The 21,751-nt window shown below is 58.8% G+C and overlaps 3 protein-coding genes across 4 annotated transcripts; 2 read left to right on the top strand and 1 right to left on the bottom strand.

Moving 5' to 3' along the window:
• Positions 1–8: 8 nt before the first annotated feature.
• Positions 9–12,127, top strand: IL17RC (interleukin 17 receptor C). Its single transcript, XM_066326604.1, is given in 19 exon segments — positions 9–35; positions 37–99; positions 102–404; positions 478–499; positions 584–957; positions 1,140–1,251; positions 1,318–1,362; positions 1,521–1,660; positions 1,855–1,914; positions 9,586–9,640; positions 9,739–9,923; positions 10,003–10,053; positions 10,137–10,182; positions 10,290–10,402; positions 10,511–10,579; positions 10,652–10,709; positions 10,839–10,934; positions 11,010–11,048; positions 11,503–12,127. Coding segments are annotated over 19 exon segments (2,460 nt in total). The 3' UTR covers positions 12,105–12,127.
• A 625-nt stretch (positions 12,128–12,752) lies between these two features.
• On the top strand, positions 12,753–15,944 carry CRELD1 (cysteine rich with EGF like domains 1). Of its 2 annotated transcripts, none has more exons than XM_066326590.1 (10): positions 12,753–12,958; positions 13,422–13,504; positions 13,583–13,693; positions 13,778–13,869; positions 13,973–14,149; positions 14,238–14,333; positions 14,423–14,506; positions 14,619–14,714; positions 14,798–14,941; positions 15,439–15,944. In XM_066326590.1, exons 1-10 carry the CDS (start codon positions 12,776–12,778, stop codon positions 15,441–15,443), a joined length of 1,071 nt encoding a protein of 356 aa, XP_066182687.1. In that variant the 5' UTR covers positions 12,753–12,775; the 3' UTR covers positions 15,444–15,944. The 2 variants fall into 2 exon arrangements, with proteins under 2 accessions (XP_066182687.1, XP_066182686.1); XM_066326589.1 differs by having other exon boundaries at positions 15,052–15,944.
• A 138-nt stretch (positions 15,945–16,082) lies between these two features.
• Positions 16,083–19,693, bottom strand: PRRT3 (proline rich transmembrane protein 3). The gene is made up of 3 exons (XM_066326588.1): positions 18,565–19,693; positions 18,338–18,478; positions 16,083–17,902 (listed from the first exon to the last, which is right to left on the bottom strand). Exons 1-3 carry the CDS (start codon positions 19,652–19,654, stop codon positions 16,164–16,166), a joined length of 2,970 nt encoding a protein of 989 aa, XP_066182685.1. The 5' UTR covers positions 19,655–19,693; the 3' UTR covers positions 16,083–16,163.
• Positions 19,694–21,751: the final 2,058 nt, after the last annotated feature.

Genomic DNA, 21,751 nt, shown 5'->3' with positions numbered 1-21,751 from the left:
TCCACACCATGTCCCGCAGCCGCTGCGGCTGTCTGGGGCCAGCCTGGCACCGCGCCCGTGCCATGGAGCCAATTCGTCTCTGTGGGGCCCCAATCGCTCCCCGAGAGTGCCGGAGCACGGAGCCCTCCGTGGTCGGTGCGGGAACAGGAGGCCCCACCCCAGGGCGGTTGCTGACGCCACGCAAGGACCCGGGTGTCCGGGATCAGAGCAGGAAGCAGGAGCCGGCGGCGGCGGTGGGGCCCGTGGAGCCGGGAGAGAGGCTGTTGGGGAGTAGCCAGCGTGGGGCCGGGGCCTTGGGGTGCCCCGGCCCCACCATGCACGCACTGGGGCAGCTCCTGCTGGTGCTGGTGGTGGGGTCGGCGGGTGGCCGTGGGAACCCCCGCGACACCCTGGCCTGCTCCCAGGTGGGTTGGTGTCACCAGCGCGCAGGCGTCGGGCACCTGGCACCACCACCGGCCTCACCCCTGCCTCCCCCAGGGCCTCACCTGCCGCCTCTTGGGTAAGTGCCATCACCATGCCATGGCCCCCACCCCACCCAGGGCATGGGAACACCACCCTCATGCTGCCCTCTCTGTCCCCCCAGACACCGATGTGCTTTGCGGGACAGAGCCCCCGGGGCCCAGGCACGGGCTGGCCCTGGCTCGTCTGCAGCTGGAGCCAGCACTGCGCTGCACCGAGCCTATGGCCTGTGTGCCCTGCCTGGAGGCACGCGTGCGCCTGGCCTTGCCACTTGCCACCAGCACCTCCACTGAGTCCCACCCTTCCATGCAGCCAGGCACCTCTGGGACAGAGGATAGCAGTGATGAGGGACAGTGGTCACCAGTGACTGGGGCCACCTCATCCCAACCCAACGTTACTGGGCTGCTGCTGCTCTCTGGGCATGCATACGCCTCATCCCGCTGTGTGGCCGTGGAGGTCTGGGCACCCTTGGGCCCCGCGCTGCGCAGGCAGACCATGGTATGTAGATGCGGGGCACTAGGTGTGGGTGTCCCAACACTGTCAGTCCCTGGGCACTGAGGATGTGGGCGCTGGCATCAGCACATCTCTGTGGCGTGGGGGTCCCATTCCCGTGCCCCAGGGAGGTGGGTGCTGGCGGTGCCGGTGCCTCACCGCAATGGGGTGGTGGTTTTCCTGCCCAGGGTTGGGTGATCTTCCGGTGCTTCGAGGCGCCGCTGGGCTCTGAACTCCACATCTCGGCATACATGAACTCACAGGGCGGGCAGAGGCTGAGCCAGCAGCAGCGGGTGCCAGGTGAGCCCCAGCAGATCCCCTGCAGTGGCCCCAGCCTCCTTGCCCACTGACTCACTGTCCTCACAGATTGTTCGTGGCCTGCAGCACAGGCTGCTGTCCCCCAGTGCCAAGGTAGGTGCTGGCGTCACCCTGCCTCGGTTTGCATCCCCTGGGGAGAGCCGGGCAGTGGGTACCAGGGGTGAGAGTGACCCTGGGGATGCTGTGCCCTGTGCCATGGTGCTGGGTGGGCAGTGCCAGGAGCTATGTGACCTGAGTTGCCTCTGATACAGTGCCCAGGCTTCGGGTCTTCCCTGGGCAGAAGGAGGTGGTTGTGGAGGTGCAGGGGGCTGCAGTAGGGCACAACTACACACTCCGGCTCTACCACAACCACAGCCATGGCACCAGTGGTCAGGGGCATGCCGTGACCACAGTGAGTATGCAACCCATTCCCTGACCCCCGCACCCTGTCTGTTCTCCAGTCACTGCCCTCCTCCCCGTTCCCGAGAAGCTGTGTCTGTGTTATAGGCAGCGTGCTGGGGGAGGGTCCCCTGGGAACAGATCCCCCTGGTTGATCCTGCTGGGTGATTTGCCACGGGGTGACCCACATTTGGTTGCTGGTAGCAGAGTGGTCCCATGAAGCATGTCCTACCTGTCGATGAGGTGCTGCCCTGCCTCTGCCTGCAGGTGGGCATCCAACTGGGCATTGTGGGGGTGGCAGTGTTACCAATTTATGACCAAAAGCCAATTATGGTTTCCAATTGAAATTTTATTAATTACAGCAAGCAAAGCAAAAGCAGTTTCAGCGCTGGGCGACAGGTGGGCTCTTCGTCCCACAAACCCGCCGCGCCGATCCGGGGTCTCTGGTGTCCTCTTATACAGTTCTGTTCCTTGTCGACGTGACTGTCCTCGATGTACTCTGCGCATGTCCATCCTGTGTTGCTAGGGTCTTGATTAGCCTTTCCTCAGATGCAGTTAATCATCGCAATTAGCGTGTCCCTGAAAATGTTTATCTCAACAGGAAGGGGTCAGTAAAGTTATACAATTTATCTATCTCTTGATTTAGTGAGCAGACATTCTTTATCTATCTCCCTTCATCCTTGATTTAGTGAACGGACATACCTTACTTATCTCCCTTCACTCCTTCTAGTGAACAAATGTACTTTATTACAATCTATATCCCATCACCCTTCTAGTGAACAAATGTACTTTATTACATCTATATCCTATTACCCTTCTAGTGAATAAAACATCTATTTCCCTTCACCCTTCTAGTGAGCAAAGCATCTATATCCCTTCACCCAGATTTAGTGAACAAACACACTTTATCACAATCCCCCCTTTTTCTTTCAGGCTATTTTGTTTTGTTCATTAAATCGCTTTAGCTCTTGTCTGCTCCATCAAATAAACTTAACATGATAGTCATCTTAATTGTCAGCCTTAAACTAGTGGTCTCTCCTTTGTAATAACAGGTACGATTTTGGATAGGAGGGTCATTCCCACTCTTGGGGCATTTCCTGGACCATAACCTCTTGATTCCACTGATATCGGGGCGACCTCCTCCACAGTCTTTGTCTCCTCTGCCTCGCCCGTCGACTCGGTTGCTTCGAGCCACGGGGTGTACCATCTTCTCGGCAGCAAGAGTATTCTTCAGGAGGGGAGTTTTGCCCCCTTCGGGTTGTCTTTTGAATGTAAGTGTTCCAATTATGGTCTTTGACCTCTGGAACGTTACAATTGATGCTCTTTGCCCTTTTGCGGCACAGTCCTGCTATAATGTGCGCCACGAAAGGCACTGGTTCGTTTGAATGATAACAGTAAAGGTCCGGATTAACCCCTTCTGCAAAAATATTCCACCATTCATTAGATCCTAATATTAAGTTTCCAGTGGCCACCCTCTGGGCCAATGTCCAATTAGTTATTTCTCGTTGGAGAGACCAACAGGAATAACAAACTCCTTTTGGTGGGTACCCGTTATTACAATGGGTCCACCACCTGTCTTTACACACTAAGCATTGATAGCATACAAATGGATAACAGGTTCCCCTACAATATAAATCCGTACACTTTATTTGCACATCTTGTGCATATACATTCCCCTTATCATCCCTTCTAGCCCCAGGTAAATATTTTATTCTAAAGGTTCTATGCTTATGTTCCCTATCCATTAACCACTTCTCTTTTATTCCATAAGGTTAAACAATATATATGTATCCTTTGTATGTTTCCCCAATGTCTGTATTTAAAAGATGTAGAAGTCAAGAGGACCAGAATCAGTCAGATTCAATCGGTGTCTTTCTCAAGTGGGGTTCCCCCCCCCTTTACGAGCCAGTTTAAGTTTCAAGTCTCCGGCTGGGCTCTTGACCTCCCACTCGTCCTTGGGTATAGGCCCTTTTATGCGGCTGGCATGAGTCCACCCTCTCTCTGCAGTTCGCACCGCTGTATTGGTGGTCAATAATACCAAGTACGGGCCATCCCACCGAGGTTGCAGAGTGGTTTCTTTCCACGTTTTTATAAGGATCCAATCTCCGGGCTTTACCTGGTGTAAGGTAATATCAAGAGGGGGACGCTGGATTAATTGTCCTTTTTTCCATAATTCTTGTCTGTATCTCATCAATTCATTAATATATGTTTGAATGATTTTGTCTGTAATTCCAGGGTGATCCTGTGGTATTCCAGCATCATAGGGCATTCCATATAACATCTCAAAAGGAGATATTCCTATATCAGCTCGAGGTTGGGCCCTAAGATTTAATAAGGCAAGGGGAATACACTTTATCCAAGAGAGCTTGGTTTCTATCGTTAACTTGGCTAATTGCTTCTTCAATTCCCCATTCATTCTTTCTACTCTTCCAGAACTTTGAGGATGCCAAGGGGTGTGTTCATCCCACCTTATTCCCAAAGCCTCAGCAAGGTTTTTGACTATCTTGGAGGTAAAGTGTGGTCCCTGATCAGAATCTATAACCTCAGTTACCCCGTACCTAGGTATTATTTGTTCCAACAAAATTTTAGACACCGTTTGCGCAGTTGCTCTAGTGGTAGGGAAAGCTTCAACATAATGGGTTAGGTGGTCTACTATAACTAGTACATATTTATATCTTCCTACTTTAGGGAATTCAGTAAAGTCTATTTGAATTTTAGAAAATGGTCTGGTAGCTAAAGGTCTCCCCCCCAATGGCAATTTTCTTTGTACTGATCTGTTAACTCTCAAGCAGGTGGGGCATCCCTGGGTAATGTGCTTAGCTAAGTCGTGCAGTCCGATACACATGTATTTGGTGGCAAAATGGTCTATCAAAGCCTGGCTTCCCCAGTGTGTTTGTTTATGTAACCTGGTTAGCACTCGAGTAGCTATTGATTTAGATAACACCTCTCGCCCATCTGCTAAGTGCCACTTCCCTTCTGCGTTCTTTGAAATACCCATCCGGGTCAATTTCTGTTCTTCTTGTGTCGTAAATAATAGGGCCGAGGAATCCTGTCTGGGCTCCTCTTGTTCTTTCTGAGTTACAATTAACTCTTTAAATGCTGCCTGTTTGGCCTCTTGATCAGCAGCGTTATTCCCTCTGGTTTTAAAATCCACTCCCCTTTGATGTCCTCTGAGATGTACCACTGCTACCCTTTTTGGCTTACGTAGAGCTACTAACACCTTCTTTATTAATTCTTGATGCACCAAATCTTTCCCCTGTGAGTTTACTAGCCCTCTTTCTTCCCAGATTTTTCCAAAAGTATGTATTATTCCATAGCTATATTTGGAGTCTGTGTATATTGTTCCTTCCTTCCCTTGTAATCTGTTTAGGGCCTGCAATACAGCATATAGTTCGCAGGCTTGGGCTGACCAGGTGCCACTCAGGGGTCCTGATTCTAACACTTTAAGGGTTTTCCCGTCTATCACAGCATATCCCGACTTCCTTTGCCTTCCACTACTCTGGAGGACCCATCTACAAAAATCCTTTCTCCCTCTTCTAATTCTTCTTCCTCTAAGTCAGGCCTAATTTTTGTTTGTTCTTCTATAGTCTGGAGACAATTATGTACTAATTTTGTGTCATCTGGTTCCCCATACAAAAATTGTGCAGGATTTTGCAAGCTGGTAGTTTCTAAAGTCAGATTGGGGGCTTCTAGTAAGATACTTTCATACTTTAAGAGCCGAGTATCCGATATCCATTTCTCAGCCTTTTGTTGGAGTACATTCCTAACATTGTGGGGAGATAGTACTTTAAGATTGCTATTGAAAGTGATTTTTTTAGCTTCCCCTACCAGGAGGGCACATCCTACTATTGCCTGTAAGCAAGTGGGCCATCCCCGGCTCACAGGATCTAATAACTTTGACAAGTATCCCACCGGCTTCTTTTTCCCTGCCCAATCTTGGGTTAGGACCCCATAAGCTGTACCATTATCTATGTTGACAAACAGATAAAAGGGTCTTTTTAAGTCTGGTAGGCTTAGGACCGGAGCGTTAACGAGATCCTCCCGTAGCCTCTGTAGTTTTCCCTTATCTTCCTCACTCCATTTTAATAACCCGTCTGTGCTAAGTTTCTGGTACAGGAACTTTACCTTGCTACTATAGTTCTCAATCCATTGCCTACAGTACCCTACTAACCCCAGCAATTGTCTGATCTGCTTCTTATTCCCCGGAGTTGGTAAGGATAATATTCCTTTTATTCTTTCCGGATCTATCTTTTTTTCCCCCTTACTGATATAATGGCCCAAATATCTCACTTCTTCTTCTACAAACTGTAATTTCGTTTTTGATACTTTAAGTCCTTTCAATCCCAAAAAATTTAACAATTTAATGCTTTCTTTTCTGACTTTTTCTTCCTCTTTTCCTGCAATCAATAAATCATCCACATATTGGATTAATGTTATTTCAGGGTGGGGTTGATATTCTTGCAGGAGTTGCTCCAGGGCCTGCCCAAATAGATTGGGTGACTCCGTGAAGCCCTGGGGAAGAACTCGCCACCTTAATTGTTGTTTTCTATTGGTATCAGGATCCTCCCATTCAAAGGCAAAGTAATCTCTACATGATTCGTCCAGGGGGCAGGCCCAAAAGGCATCTTTTAGGTCAATCACACTATACCATAAATTATCAGGTCCCAGTTTGCTCAGTAGGGTATATGGATTCGCTACCACCGGGAACCGGGAAACCGTTCGCTTATTGATTTCCCTTAAATCATGGACTAGTCTGTATGTCCCATCCGGTTTTTTTACTGGTAAGATGGGAGTGTTAAATGGGGACATGCAGGGTTCTAGCAATCCCCTGTTTATTAATCTTTCTACTTCAGGCTTTAATCCTCTCCTACCTTCCAAGGATATAGGGTACTGTTTTAATTTTATCGGGATCTCAGGGTTTTTAATTTTGACCATAAAGGGAGGTATCTTTAATTGTCCTGCACTTTCAGGTGTATACCAAACTTCAGGATTTATTTCTTGTTCATCTTCTACTCTAAGAGGACAGAGTCTTATTTTCAGTTCTTTTCCCTTAACTTCCAAATTTATTCCCAATTCAATTATCAAGTCTCGTCCCAATAGATTAAATTCAGCTTCGGGTACTATCAAAAAATCCCCCACCCCCAGTTTGGATTCTGCTTCTATTAAAATGTCTTTAGCCACCCCGGCTTTGAACGGAATCCCACTCGCTCCCACAACGAGGGCTGTTTCCCGTGATGAATTACACCCGGGAGGCAGACTCTGTAAGGTGGACCTTTCAGCCCCCGAATCCACCAGAAACTCTACCTCCTTAGCTTGGGGACCTAGTTTTAATTTTATCAAGGGCTCTGGATGTTTCGGGGTCCCCAATATGTAGAGCCCCTGACTCCCCTAATCTTCTTTAAACATTTTTTCATCCTGTATCCTGACTCTGCAGTCTCTTTTAAAGTGTCCCCGTTTACCACAATAGAAGCAAGTCTTTTCTTCTTTCTTCTCTACCGGTCCCCCTTGCTTTGGGGGTGGTCTCCGGGTTCTCTCCCCCTTACCCTGCCTATCCGATTCTCTACTTTCCCTGACTGCAGCCACCATCATTCTAACTTGTCTCTTATGACCCTCTTCTTCCCTCCTAACATATACCCTCTGTGCTTCTCTTAATAGCTCATCCAAACCTCTATCTTGCCAATCTTCCAATTTTTCAAGTTTCTTCCGAATATCCTCCCATGATTTTGCTACAAAATGTGTTTTTAGTAATGCTTGTCCTAACGGTGTTTCAGGGTCTAGGCCCGAATACAACTGCAGATTTTTTCGTAATCTCTCCAGCCATTCCGTGGGGGTTTCATCTTTCTTTTGTCTTTCATTGAATGCTTTATTAATATTTTGGCCTCTTGGAACAGCCTCTCTAATACCCTGGATGATAATAGTCCTAAGGTCTTGCATGTGTCCTCTATGGTTTTGGTCTTGATGATTCCAGAGAGGATTCTGTAAGGGCCATTTGGTATCGGCTAAGGGCCCCTGGACATGCTGGGCGTCCCAAATGCGCATCCCAGCACGTCTGATCATATTCTTTTCCTCTGCGGTAAATAATATGTTCAGAATGGACTGCAACTCCTCCCATGTGTATATGTTAGGTCCTAGGAATTGATCCACTCTTTCTGCTACCCCTAAAGGGTCTTCCAGGATGTTTCCCATCTCTCTTTTAAAATCCCGTACGTCACCTGAGTTAAGAGGTACGGATATAAATCCCATCTGTGGTTGGGGACCCCCCATCGGCATTTCCCTTAAGGGAAATAGGTTATGTTGCCGGGTTTTGCTACGTGTTTGCGGTCCCTGCTCCAGTTCCTCCTGCTCACTTTGCTCGGGGTGAGGCGGAGGGGGAGCCAGTGGTGACGGGGGTATATAAGGTGGGGGTCCCATGGGAATTTCTTCCTCTTTTCGAGCCTTATGTTCCTTAGATCTTTTTTCCTCTGAAAGTTTGAAAATAGCGACCCCTGGTGTCGTCAGCCAAACTGCCGCATAGTCACTTTCCTCCTGACTGAAAGGGGTTTTGGAGTTCACCCAAAAGTTCAATAACTGCTGTACCCTATCATCAGCTGACCCATACATCGGCCAACACACATCTTTTGATATTTTCTGCCCTCCCCAAACCTTTACACAATAATGTATCATTTTAGACTTATCTTTCTCCCTTATCCCGGGATAATGTTCCCAATTCTCCAGCATGAATCCTAGCGGGGAGTTCCTAAGTACTGGAGGGGGCTTTATGGGTGGAGGGGGCTTGCTTTTCCCCTGTCCCATCTTCCGGAGTGCCTTCTTTTCACACGTATTCACTCGCTTCCCCTGGTTCGTGGCTCACGCCCTCGCGGGCAATGAGAAACGCACTACTGAGGGTCCGCTCTCACTTGGGAAATCCGGCTGCCGGTTTCCCTCTCACGCACACATCATACGTCACACTCCGGGATTCCCGACCCCGACCGAACGGATTCCCCTGCTCAACGGGCAGTACTCACGCGCTCCTGCGTCTTCGTCCGGACTCCTGTGCACAGAATTTATAGGGTCGACCGGTCTTTTCCCTGCCTTTGCTTTGAATTTCGGATCGTCGGTGGGAGTGGGGTGAAGACCGGGAGCCAAGGCCACCTATTATTGTAGGTGGGGCGCCTCCTCAAGCCCCTCACGAGTCCACCAGCATTCCCATCCGAGTCACGGCACCAAATTGTTACCAATTTATGACCAAAAGCCAATTATGGTTTCCAATTGAAATTTTATTAATTACAGCAAGCAAAGCAAAAGCAGTTTCAGCGCTGGGCGACAGGTGGGCTCTTCGTCCCACAAACCCGCCGCGCCGATCCGGGGTCTCTGGTGTCCTCTTATACAGTTCTGTTCCTTGTCGACGTGACTGTCCTCGATGTACTCTGCGCATGTCCATCCTGTGTTGCTAGGGTCTTGATTAGCCTTTCCTCAGATGCAGTTAATCATCGCAATTAGCGTGTCCCTGAAAATGTTTATCTCAACAGGAAGGGGTCAGTAAAGTTATACAATTTATCTATCTCTTGATTTAGTGAGCAGACATTCTTTATCTATCTCCCTTCATCCTTGATTTAGTGAACGGACATACCTTACTTATCTCCCTTCACTCCTTCTAGTGAACAAATGTACTTTATTACAATCTATATCCCATCACCCTTCTAGTGAACAAATGTACTTTATTACATCTATATCCTATTACCCTTCTAGTGAATAAAACATCTATTTCCCTTCACCCTTCTAGTGAGCAAAGCATCTATATCCCTTCACCCAGATTTAGTGAACAAACACACTTTATCACAGCAGGATGCCGCTAAAGAGGGGCTCCAAGCTCCACATATTTCCCTCTGGCATCCCAAGGGAGCCAGCCAGGTCACGGTCACAGCATGGATACTTTTCTTGTCTCTCTCCCCATTCCAGGTCTGGCCGGAAACCCAGGACCCACTACGGGCCACCCTGTGCCCCTTCTCTCATGGTACCTTCACTCTGAGGCTGGGTTCTAAGAGGCTGGGACACAGGGGCACCTGAGGGGGCACCACATGGAGTGACATCCCTCTCCTGGTGCTGCTGCAGATGCTGAGGCCTGGGAGCGACTGTGGGCACAGAGCCAGCTCATCCTGCACATCGAGGGGCAGGTGCTGACCTGCTCTCTCTCAGCCCCCTGTGACCTCCTGGCTGAGCTGGTGCCCTGCTGGCAGCCAGTGCCCTCTGGGCCCTGCCAACCACTCCCTGGCCTGCAGCAGGCTGCCAGGGGGCAGGTGAGTGGGGCTCTGTGGGGTGCTAGAGACTTTGTGAAGGATGCTGATGACCGTTATGGAGCATCCCTTCCACTCATAGGGACCCCAGGAGTTTGGAGGACTGCAGCCACACCCCAACCTCTGCGTGCAGGTAGGACACCACTCTGCCCCACAGGTGCCCTACGGGCAGCCCCGCATCACCCTCAGGCACTATTAATCCACTCTCTGGGGCAGGTGTGGAGCGGTGGGCAGGTCCGGCTGACCCAGTGCCTGCGGGACCGTGAGTACTGCTGGGGTGGGAGGGTAGGGGCAGCCTGTGGGTCCAGCTGTGGGGGAACCCTCCTTGGCCTCCCTCACCACCTACCCAGCCCCCTGGCACATTTCCAGGAGCACTGCCCAGCCGCCCCAATGACCTCCTGCTGCTGCAGCATGGGGAGAATGCCTCACTGTGTGCCATGGAGAGGGGTGCCTGCACTCCCCTTGCCAGCTTCACCAGCACGGTAAAGAGGAAGGGGTGCCCATGTCCTGGCAGCAGTGGCACTGGTGGCACAGGGACCCTTGTGCCCGGGAGTGGTGGCACTGCTGTCTGACCTGCTGTGTCGTTGTAGGGAGCAGGGCACCCTGGGCTGCTGGAGCAGGATCTGCAGCGGGATGTGGCAGTGGGGCAGTGCCAGCAGGTCAGTGTGTGCAGTCAGCGAGCAGTGAGCAGAGACTGGGTAGTGTCTGACATGTCCCTGTGTCTCCTGCAGCTGTGGCACCCATCAAACAGCACTGGGGTTGTGCTCTGGGCCTGTCCCCTGCACAAGTGTGAGTTGACAACCACGGTGGGGGAGAGGAGGGATAATAGAGGGCTGAGGGAGAGGACCTCCCTATGGAGGCACGGGAGATCTGTGTTGGGTGCCGAGGGCCCTTGGTGGATGTAGATCCTGCCTGCAGACCTGCGTACCCACTGGGCACTAGTGTGGATGGGGGTGCTACTGGGAGCCACCTGTCTCCTACTGCTGCTCTTGATGAAGAAGGAGGATGTGAAAGGTGAGTGGTGCACTTCTGGGAGCTGTGCCTGGCCTGGGACCCCTCCTGGGACCTCACTGCCTCTCCTCCCCGCAGGATGGCTGAAATCCCTGAGGGCTGGCTATGGCTCTAAGGGTGAGTGTGGGTTGAGCCTGGGGCCTCGGGGGGAGTGAGCAATCTATGCCTCTCCTAGAGAGGTCAGAGGACAGAGTAAGGGAGTCCCCACCCGGATTAGTTTGTGTTTGCCTGCCTGACAGGGTAGGTAGGGTTGTAGGGAAACAGAGAAGAGGGTGAGAACCCTATGGGGGGGTGTGAGGGGGCAGATTGCAACCTGCCTCCCACCGTGTCTGTCCCTTAGGGTAGGTAAAGTTTTCGGCAAGGGGGCTGGGGGTCTCACGTCAGTGGTAGTCTCAGCTGCTTCCCACTGTGGCTGTTCTTTTGCTTGGGTACAGGGGGTGCTGCAGGCTCGGGCGACAGAGGCAGGGGATGGTCTCTGCCATCGTGGGTGCTTCCCAGCACGCCTCCTACCATAGGGTGGGTACCGGGTGCCTAGAGGGATACAGGCACTGATGATCCCCCCTCCTTTCAGGTCCTCTGCAAGGCCGGCGGGCGCTGTTGGTGCACGCAGCAGAGCCGGTGGCGGAGCGGGCAGCGTGTGCCTTGATGGCAGCTCTGCACTCACTGGGGCTGACGGTGGTGGCAGCACCGGGGGGTGGCAGCGGGGTAGCGGCTTTGGGGCCACTGCCCTGGCTGCACGCCCAGCACCACCGGGCACTGCGTGACAGTGACACCATCATCCTCCTCATCTCTCCGGCAGCCATGGCTGCTGCGCACCAGTGGGACACAGGGGCCAGGGTTGTGCCAGAGTCCGGGGCCGCAGAAAGCAGCCTTGGGGCCCGGCACGACTCTGATGATGTCCCCACTGTGGCACCCTGCGAGGTGTTCGCGGCGGCTCTCTCCTGTGCCATGCCAGTGCTGGCGATGGCCAACGGGCACTATGTGGTGGCCCGGCTGGAGGCCTTGGTGCCGGCAGTGCCCCCAGCGCTGCGGGCAGCCCCTGCCTTCGCGCTGCCCAGCGAGATGGAGGGGTTCTTGCAGGCACTGGCAGGATCAGCTCGGCAGAGGAGCCGGTGGTTAGAGCCATACGTGGCGGCGGTGGCCGAGGCTCTGCAGCGGGCAGTAGGGGAATAAAGGGGTCACATTGCTTCTGCTGAGTGCGAGTCCAGCTCTGAGTCCAGCCGGGACTGGTGTGGGTTGGAAAGGGGTGATGGGGTGGAGTGGGACGGCATGAAGAGGGATGATGGGGAGGTATAGGGGGTGACGACAGGAAGAGGTTTGGGCTGTTTGGGTCGCGAAGGGGAAGGGCGTGTATTTGGTTGGAGGGTGGATGGGGAACTGGACGAGTTCATTGGGGGATGTTTGGCAACTAGGACAGTTTGGGGGAAAGTGTGAAGAAATTGGATCAGTTTGAGGTGATATGAGGGGGAACTGGGCAAATTTGGGTACAGTGTGAGGGAACTGGACCAGTTTGAGTGGAGGGGGGGGAAGATGAACCGGCCTAGTTTGGTTGGGGCCGGGGGAGATGTTTGAGGGCCCGGCCCAGGCCAGACGGGGACACGGCCGGTGCCCTCCGGACAGCCGGCACCGCTCCGTGCGGGGTCGCCAACTGCAGCCCATCCACGCTACCCCCGTCCGCGGCCTTTGCCTGCGGCCCCTTTAAGGGGCGGGTGGGCGAGCCCAGAGCGTGGCGCGGATTGGCCGGCAGCGGAGGGCTGGCGGCGGCGGCGCGCGGCCATTGGCGGAGGAGGCGGGCGCTGAGTCAGCGGGCGCGGCCCACGTGGTGCGGGCGGGGCGGGCGGACGATGGGGCCGCTGCCGCTGCTGTCGCGGGCGCCCCGGCGCAGGGGGCCCGGGCTGGGGGCCGTCCTCCTGGGGGCCGCCCTCCTCGGGGGTGTCCTGCTGGCGGCTCACGCCGACCCCGACCCGCACCGAGACGGGGCCGAGCCGTGCCGAGCCTGCCGCGGCCTCGCCGACAGCTTCAGCAGGGTGCGGGGCGGGGGACGCAGGAATGATGGAGGCCGCGGCGCGGGGGCACACGGGGGGTAATGGCACCGAGGGGTGTGGGGTGACACAGCCGCTGCTTCGGGGGGGAGCTGGGGGCCCGGAGACAGTGACGGGAGGGGCCCTTGGGTCGCAGACATGGGCCTGGAGATGACAGTGAGTAGGGACGAAGGGGGTCTGGGTGGGATGATGTGGTTGGGGGGGCCAGGGGCATCACAGACCGGAGGAGTAAGGGTGGTGACAGGGCCCGGTAGAGGGGTTGGCTTGGGCAAGAGAGTGGTGAAGTGGAGGCACTCCTACAGCATTTACAGGGGCACAATGACTGGGCTCTGGGGAGGAGAGAGGGTGGCAGGTCCCTGGAGGTGATGTGTCTCGTGGAACCCTACGAGTAGAGGGATCCCTACTGGAGGGATCCCATGCCTGCACTGCCACTCCCTCATGCACCCAGGGCCTGGAGCGGACGGAACATGAGGGCTTTGGTGGAGGTAACACAGCCTGGGAGGAGGAGAAGCTGTCCAAGTACCAGCACAGGTAAGTGACTCCAGTGAGGTACTGGAGGAGCTCAGCTGCTCCGGAAGTCATATCCCACACTGGCCCGTGTCGCCGCAGTGAGACCCGTCTGCTGGAAGTGCTGGAGGGTGTCTGTGCCCCCTCAGACTTCGCCTGCCACCAACTGCTGGAGCGGAGTGAGGAGCACGTGGAGCAGTGGTGGTTCCATGAGTGAGTCTGGGGACAGGGACAGGGCAACGGCAGGGCGCACAGAGGGATGGCAGGGGGCTGAGTGCTGTATCTCCCCCTCCCCAGACGCCAGCAGCACCCTGACTTTTTCCAGTGGCTGTGTGTGGACAGGCTGATGCTTTGCTGCCCGCCCGGCACCTACGGCCCCGACTGCCGGTGTGAGTAACTGTGGGATGAGCAGGGTGCTGGTAGGGCTGGAGGGGCCCCCCTGGCCGCTGCCTCCCGCCCCGGCTGCCAGCCGGCTGGTCTCTCCCCGTGCAGCCTGTGCCGGTGGGCCCCGGCAGCCCTGCAGTGGCAACGGGCGATGTGACGGTGATGGCACACGCCGCGGCACCGGCCTCTGCGTCTGCAGCCCGGGCTACGGTGGCCCGTTCTGTGCCGAGTGCGGTGACGGCTACTATGAGGCCTCGCGGAACAAGAGCCACCTCGTGTGTGCTGGTAGGTGGGAGTTCTCCTGGTGCTGCCCAGGCACTGGGTACAGGCAGCTCCTCCCTGCCTGTGTCCACATTGCCTTCCCTGCCTACAGAGTGCTACCAGGCATGCGGACGCTGCACAGGGCCTGAAGACTCCAGCTGCCTTCGCTGCAAGAGGGGCTGGGTGCTGCATGAGCACCGCTGCATCGGTGAGTGAAGGCCAGGGATGAGCTCAGGGCTGTGGGGGCTGCGTCCCCAGAGCTGAGGCTCAGCAGGGCTGTCCCCATCTTTCCTGCAGACATAGATGAGTGTGGCACGGAGATGGCGCATTGCCGAGCCAACCAGTACTGCGTCAACACAGAGGGCTCCTACGAGTGCCGAGGTCAGGGGGAGATGGGGGTTTTTGTGCAGGTGGCTCTTCCGTGCTTGGGGCCAACCCTGGCTGGGCTGGGAAGGAGCTCCAGCAGCAGCCCTGGCTCCTTTCTCTGAGGCAGACTGCTCCACGGCTTGCATCGGCTGTATGGGTGCTGGGCCAGCTCGCTGCAAGAAATGCAACAAGGGCTACTGGCGGGATGGAGCCAAGTGCCTGGGTGAGTGCCTCCCATGGACTGGGGGGCCATACTGCCCCCTCTTCACTGCCCAAGCCCTGCCTGAGCCCTGCCTCTCCCCCTAGATGTGGATGAGTGTGCCAGTGCCGAGGAGCCGGTGTGCACAGGGGTGCAGGAGGTGTGCGAGAACACAGAGGGCAGCTACCGCTGTGTCTGTGCCCAAGGCCACATCCGCCGAGACGGGCAGTGCGTTGAGGACAAGCCCCCTGGTATGGCCTAATGTAATGCAGGGGCACATGGGCATTGGGCAGGGGGTGTGGGACACAGTGGGGGGCTCTCGCTGGTCAGCTGTGCCCTCCCATGAGTGTTGTCCATGCAGATGCCCCAGAGAAGGGCTTCTTTGATGACGTGACTGATGACGAGGTGGTGGTGCTGCAGCAGATGTTCTTTGGTGTGATGATCTGTGCCCTCGCCACGCTGGCTGCCAAGGGTGACATGGTCTTCACTGCCATCTTCATCGGGGCTGTGGCCGCCATGGCCGGCTACTGGCTCTCTGACCGCAGTGACCGTGTCCTCGATGGCTTCATGAAGGGCAGATAGCTCTGGAGCTGCTGGGCGCAAGCGGAGGGGCAGACTCAGCTTGGGGTGCAGGGCCTCCCCCAAGCAGGGCTGGCTGCCAAGGCTGCATCCTGCACATGATGCTGTGCCCTGCATGCGTCCCTCAGCCTCCCCTTAGCCTAGGGTCTTGTTTTCCCTGTCCCTGCAGAATGAGCCAGGAGTTCCTGTTCCTGGGGGCTCCCACATAGCCCCCTCTGACTGGAGGGGTGCCAGGCAGTGCAGCATCGTGTGGGGGGCACAGCATGCTGCCCCCAGCTCCTCGTGCTCTGGAGGAGAGGCCTGGCATTGTGACAGGTGAGGGGGTGAAGGGCAAGTGAGGGAGGGAACCTGCTATCTGCCCCCAGGCTGGGGCTCCTGGCCCTGTAGGACTCCCCTCCCATGAGGCCAATTCCCTGTGGGAGACTCGGGGGCTGGGTCCCCCCATGCCCTGAGCTGTGTGGCTGGGAGAGTTGTCCCCCCATTCCTGGGCAGAGCCCATCTCCCCTCCCAGGCTGGGGGGCCAGGGGCCCCTCACCACTGGCAGAGTGCTGTGCTGGTGAGGGGGCCCTGCTGGATGCATGAATGTGGCCATTGCATTTGTCCGTGGTTTGTTCGTCGGGGTGTGCCCATCTGTCCGTGTGTCCATATCTCAGGAAATAAAGCTCTGCACACCCAGTTTGGTTGCTCAGGGTGGGAATTGGAGGGGATTATCGGTGCTGCTGCCCTCCACGACTTTCAAATGCCAACAGGACCGTCTCCTCTCGGCATAAACTCTTTATTTCTCTCGTTTGGCACAAATGGAACCACCCCTGCAGGGGTGCAGGATCAGACTTCTACACCCTCACAGCTGGGCTCATCGTCCTCCTGTGCCCCCAGTCTCTGCCTGTCCCGGACTCAGAGCTCAATGGTGTCGCTGGAGAGGCTGCGGGAGTCCACCGCCTTGCCAAGGGCTGGGAAGGCGCGGGGAGCCTCGCCCTCCCAGCCGGGGGCTCCAGCGGGCACCAGGAGAGGGGCCCGGCTGGGTGCCTCGTCCAGGGGCAGGCTGTCGGGCGACGACAGCCCGTGGCGCCAGGGGTTCCAGCTGATCTTCAGTGAGCTGCTCTCCAGCGAGCTGGCTGAGGCGGTGACGGTGACAGTGATGGTGCCGGGGGGCTGGCGGGGGCCGGGCAGCTCCGTGAGCGAGCTGCAGCGCACCATGCGCCCCAAGCTGGGGGTCTTGTCAGGAGCTGGGGAGCCGTGCAGTGAGGAGCCGGAGCCGCGGCGGGGCCGGCCGAAGAGACCGTCGTGCAGGAGGTGGCGGCGGCAGAGCGCCTGGTCGATGCTGCGGCGCAGGTCGATGGGGGACGGCGGGCGGAAGATCAGCTCCCCCAGGGAGGGGGACGAGCCCTGCTCAAAGGCGGCGCAGGAGCGGGCGGCCAACATGTTGGGGCACTTGGGGCTGAGCCCCGGCATCCCGCTGCCCGCTGCCCAGACCTCGTTGCTGTCCTTCAGAGCCCGCAGGGGCAGTTGCTCCGCCGGGTTGCGGATGAGGTTCTTGGAGATGTCGTTGGCGGGTGTCCGCTCCACACCGGTGCCACCGGCGCTGCCACCGGCCCAGTCGTAGCAGTTGTTTGGGTATTCGGGTGCTTCAGCCTTGCGGCCGGCGCAGAAGTACCCCAGTGCCTTGGCCCAGCAGGAGTGGCCGGCGAGGCTCCGGCGGCGGCACCGGCAGCACACGGGCTCGGCGGCGGCCGCCAGCAGCGCCACGGCCGTGCCCAGCTCGCCGATCCGCAGCCAGAGCTGTGCCGCCCAGCCGGGCCGGGAGAAGCGCCCGTGGGGCCCCAGGACCCCACGCAGCCACACAGCGCTGTAGAGCTGCAGCCCGCAGACCGGCAGCCCCGCCACCGCTGCCGCCAGGAGCGCCCGCGCCCCCGGCTGCGGCCCCGGCCCCTCGCAGGGCGCCCGCAGCACCCTCCAGCACCCCCAGAGCCCCCCCAGCAGCAGCAGAGCAGCCGCCACGCAGCCCAGCGCCTGCAGCCCCAGCGCGGCGGTGAGGCCCAGCCGAGGTGGCAGCAGGTCGGCGGCTCCCATTACCGCACTCTGCAGGGCGGCAGCAGTCCCCAGCGCCGGCAGCCCCCGCAGCCGGGGCGGCAGCAGCTGAAACTGGGCCAGGCGCTGCAGCCGCTGGAGCAGAAGGGCAAAGGCGGCGAGCAGCAGGGGGAAAGGGGCTGTGTTGAGCAGTAGCAGGGCCGGAGTGGGCAGGCGGCCCCGTGCCCCATAGGGATCCAGCAGCAGGAAGGTGGCCCGCAGCAAGCAGGCGGCCAGCAGCAACCCGTGGGCCCCCACAACGTGGGGAAGGTGTGGGGGCCGCAGGATGGCAGTCCCCGCCAACCCGGCCAGAGAGCCCAGCGCCAGCAGCAGGAAGACGGCAGCCATTCCATAGACATGGGCTTCCCAGGAGAAGCCCATCTGGTGCTGCAGCTCGGCCCAGCGCAGCCCGGTCGCGTTGGTCGCCGGGGCTGGGGGGGCACGGCTGGACTGTGGCTTCGGCGATGATGGATCTCGGGGGAGTGGCTGAGGGGTCACCCCTGCCCGTCGCCACGTGGCCGAGGGTGTCGCAGTGCTGGAGGCTGGGGTCTGCGTCCCTGGCGTGTCTGCAGGTAGGAAGGAGGGGGACGGTCAGGGGGAAGGAGGGGGCTTGGTGGCACTCGGCCCACACCTGCACCCCACACTGGGCTGCATCAGCTGTGGCACCCAAACACTGCAGCGGGGCTGTGCTGGCTGGGACTATGCTCACCGGTGTCTCCCGGGGTTCTCTGTCAGGACGTGCAGTGGAGGGAGTGGCACATCCCCGGTCACGTCCCCCACCCCTTTGGGGAAGCCCCCACCCACCGAGCATTTAGCGCTAATCCCTGCGGGCAGGAGTAGATTAGGGCCGTTGTCAGGTGGCAATCCTGATTGAAGGTGTCATTGTGTCCCTGCGGGGCAGCCCGAGATAGCTGCCATCCCCCCCGACAGACCCGACGCCCTAGGGGTGGGCTCTCACAGCATCTGCAGAACGGATGGGCTTGGACGAAGCCCTGTATCACCTGGGTGCCTTGTCCCGAGAGTTCCCGTGGTGGGGTGTGCCGTTGGCTGTGGGGTCGTCTTGGTGTCATTTGGGACGCTCACAGGGCCCACGGCACCCCGGACCTGCTGCGGGGAGCCGACGTCCTCCTCGGGCAGCAACCCTGCGAGAGAGAGCAGAACAGGGTGCTGACACCTGCGGGGGCTTGGTCCCCGCCAAGTGATCCCCCCGCACTGCGCTGGCTCCTACCTCTGCTCGGGGTACTGGCGATGGCTGTGCTGGAGGCGAGGGGTGGCACAGGGCCGGTGCTGAGGACAGACCCTGAGGCAGCCTGGGGTCCCCGCTGCCCCGTAGTCCCAGGGTCCATGCGGGGGGCTGCATCCCCAGGGCTGGTTGTGGCGCTGCTGAATGGGGCCCTCCGGGTGCTGCGCTGGAGGGACGGGAGCACTCGAGTCCAGGGCTCGGCCAGCCCCCAGGACGGGGCTACGTGGTGCAGCCGAGGGGCAGAGCTGGGCTGGGCTGGGGAGGGGCTGGGGGGCCCTCCCGTGTCCCCCCAGCTGCCCACCGGCTGTGCAGAGCCAGGGCTGGCATGGGGACCCCCGGCTGGCGCCGTGCCTGTGGAATCAGAGACAGGGTCTGTGCCCAGTGGGACCGACTGGATGCTGGCTGAAGTGAGTTGCACATCCTGAGAGAGGCCCGGGGCCGTTGCGTGTCCCTCTGCCGTTGTGTGAGCATCTGCTGCCCCCATCCCCACTGCCAGTGTGGGGTCCAGGGCAATGGTGGATATGGTTGGCTGAGGGCTGAGGCTGCCGACTGTCTTGGAGACACTCTGCCTGGACAGGGACAGGCGCTGCTCTGCCCAGGGTGGGCCCGGAGAGTCTGTCCTTCTGTCCGTTGACACCTCGGGGCCTGGTGTCCCCAGTGCAGAACCATGGGTCAGGGAGCTGTCCTGGCTTTCAGCCTCGTGCCCTCGCCAGGCAACAAGCGGCTCCTCTGTCACAGCTGGGACTGTGCTGCCATCCCTCCAGACCTTGGTATCAGCGCCTGTCGTAGCAGTTTCCATCTCCAGGGGTGCCCTGGTGCCACCCTCCACCTGCAGCGGTGGGGACCAGTGCACGGCATGCTTGACCCCCCAGTGCTCTCTCCTTGGGGCCCCGGCACCGCTCGGCTCTCCCGATGCCTCCCAGGTGCGGGATGGGCCTGGCCACAGCTGTCCCCAGGCAGGGCTGTGCAAGGGGTCCCCACCTAAGGCCAGCCCTGCCTGCAGCACCCCTTGGGCCTTGGCAGGGACTCCGGTGGCCAGGAGCATTCCCCAGGTGACGAGCTGTGCTGCAGCCATGGTGACCACTGAGTCGACCCTGTGGGAATGGGGGTCTGGTGAGCCAGAATCCACGGCAGCTGTCCAGGTAACCTGTGCAACTGGCTGTGAGGCTGCTGTGCCCTTGGCTACCCACTGCCCAGGGAGAGAGACAGTGGTTTGGCTGTCCCTTTCCGAGTAGCCCTGGGTTCTGTTCCCAGTTGTGCCTGTCCCCAGCGTCCCCATTCCCAGTCTTCCCTTTCCCAGTGTCCCCTGGTGTTGCCCATCCCGGTGCCTCCGGTGTGGGTAGTCCTTGGTGCTTAGTGGTTCCGAACCTCAGCATGCACGGTGTCCCTCTCCTAGTTCCCCATCCTTAATGTTCCCTCCCTGGTGCTCAATCCTGGCGTCCCTCCTGGTGTCCCCTCCCCGGTTCTCCATCCCCAGTGTCCTCGCCCGATGGCCCCGCCGCCGGTAGTCCCGCTCCGCCGCGCACCGTTCACCTTGGTGCGTCCCGGCCGCATCCCGGCGGGGATGCTCGGCCCGGTGCCCCGCACTGGCGCCGCACACACGGCTCAGAACCGCCGGGCCGGGAGCGGGGCCGGGACCGCCCGGGTGTTGCGGCGGCGGCCCCGCGGTGCGGTGCGGGTTACCGGCACGGCTGCGCTGCGGAGTCGGGCCGCGACCGGTGCGGGACCACAGCGGGGACGGTGCGGCAGCCGCATCCCGCCGACCCCGCCCGCAGCGCGTCGGGCCGGCTCCGCCGCTCGGTGCGCGGGCCGCGGTGCCGCGGTGCCCCCTCCCGCCGCCCGCCGCAGCACTGGCGGCCCCAGTACTGGTGCCCCCGGAGCCGCAGCCCCCGCGCTGACCTGCCGGTGCCGGTGCCGGTGCGGGCCGGGCTCTGCGGCGGAGCGGGCGGCGGCGGCAGCAGCCGGTCACGCGCCGCCCCGAGCCGCGGGCACCCGCGCGGGAACCCGCCCGCACCGGGAGGGGGGGCGCGGGGCACGGGCGAGGCCGCCGCCGGGACGGGATCCGCAGGGCCGGGCACGGGGGCGGGCGGGTCCGTGGGGCTTAGCTGGGGCGGACTCGCCGGTGCGCGTTCTCCGTGGCGCAGATCCTCCAGGACGTGCATTCCGGAGGGGCACCAGGGCGAGTTCCCGGGGGCCAGGACACGGCGGGGCAGCGGAGGGGCGATGCTGCCCGTGGGGCAGGCAGGGTTGCCCGGAGCGAGCAGCGCGGCGGCAGCGGGCTGTGGCCGAGGCTGATCCCCCGGCCGCCAGGGGTAGGCAGGGGGGGCGGGCAGTCGGACTCACTAGCTGAGGATGGTCTGGGGGGACCCTACCCCACACTTGCCCCAAACCTGCCCCACACTTGTCTCCCAACAGGCTGGCACGGATATGCAGCGCCCTGGCAGCCACTGGGCTGTGGGACCCTGCCAAGGTTCAGGTAATTAGTTAATCTGCTTAATTGTCCGGCTGGAAAACTGCCTACCCTGCCAGGGCTTGAGCTGGCAATGGTATGGCCACGGCATCAAAAAGTCACATAGGCTCGGGACTCCATCCTGCATGGTGACACCTGCACTCCAGCTCCCAGCCTGCACCCCTGCTCCCCCCTGGCCACTGCTGAAGCCTTGGCAAAGTCCTGTCTTCACCATCACTCTTCTCTCGTCAGGCCAGCAGGGACATGTCCCCATGACAGCACCTGTGTTCTGGCAGTAGCACACAGTGCCTCACTCTTGCTCCCTGCCACCTCTCCATTCCCGGGCCACTGTGTTCATCACCAGCTCATGAGGCATTTCTGGCACCCGATGCACTCCTCTGTCGGGTCAGGAGGCTATGGCAGCCAGTTGAGCGCAGGGTCCAGGAATTTGGGCAATGCTGGCACACTGGGCCCCAGAAGGCAGGCAGGGCAGGCGGCTAGTCTGGGGATTAGTGCTGGGAGGCCGCGCAGTGGGAGAGTGCAGGTGCTCCTGCACTGCACCATGCACTGCTAGCACTGGGCACCACCGCAGCTGGCTGGCCTCATCCTGAGGAAGGTGCAGCTGCAGTGCTGAGTGTGCAGTGGGACTGTGGGAAGGGAGCTGGCTGTGCCCTATATGCCACAGTCACTGGAGCACCTTTAGGACAAGGCAGGGCACAGCAG

The sequence above is a fragment of the Sylvia atricapilla genome, chromosome 11 (genome assembly GCF_009819655.1).
Source record: "Sylvia atricapilla isolate bSylAtr1 chromosome 11, bSylAtr1.pri, whole genome shotgun sequence".
Taxonomy (NCBI): Eukaryota; Metazoa; Chordata; class Aves; order Passeriformes; family Sylviidae; genus Sylvia; species Sylvia atricapilla.
Note: the sequence above shows the minus strand (reverse complement) of the source record. Positions and strands in the feature narration are given on the sequence as shown.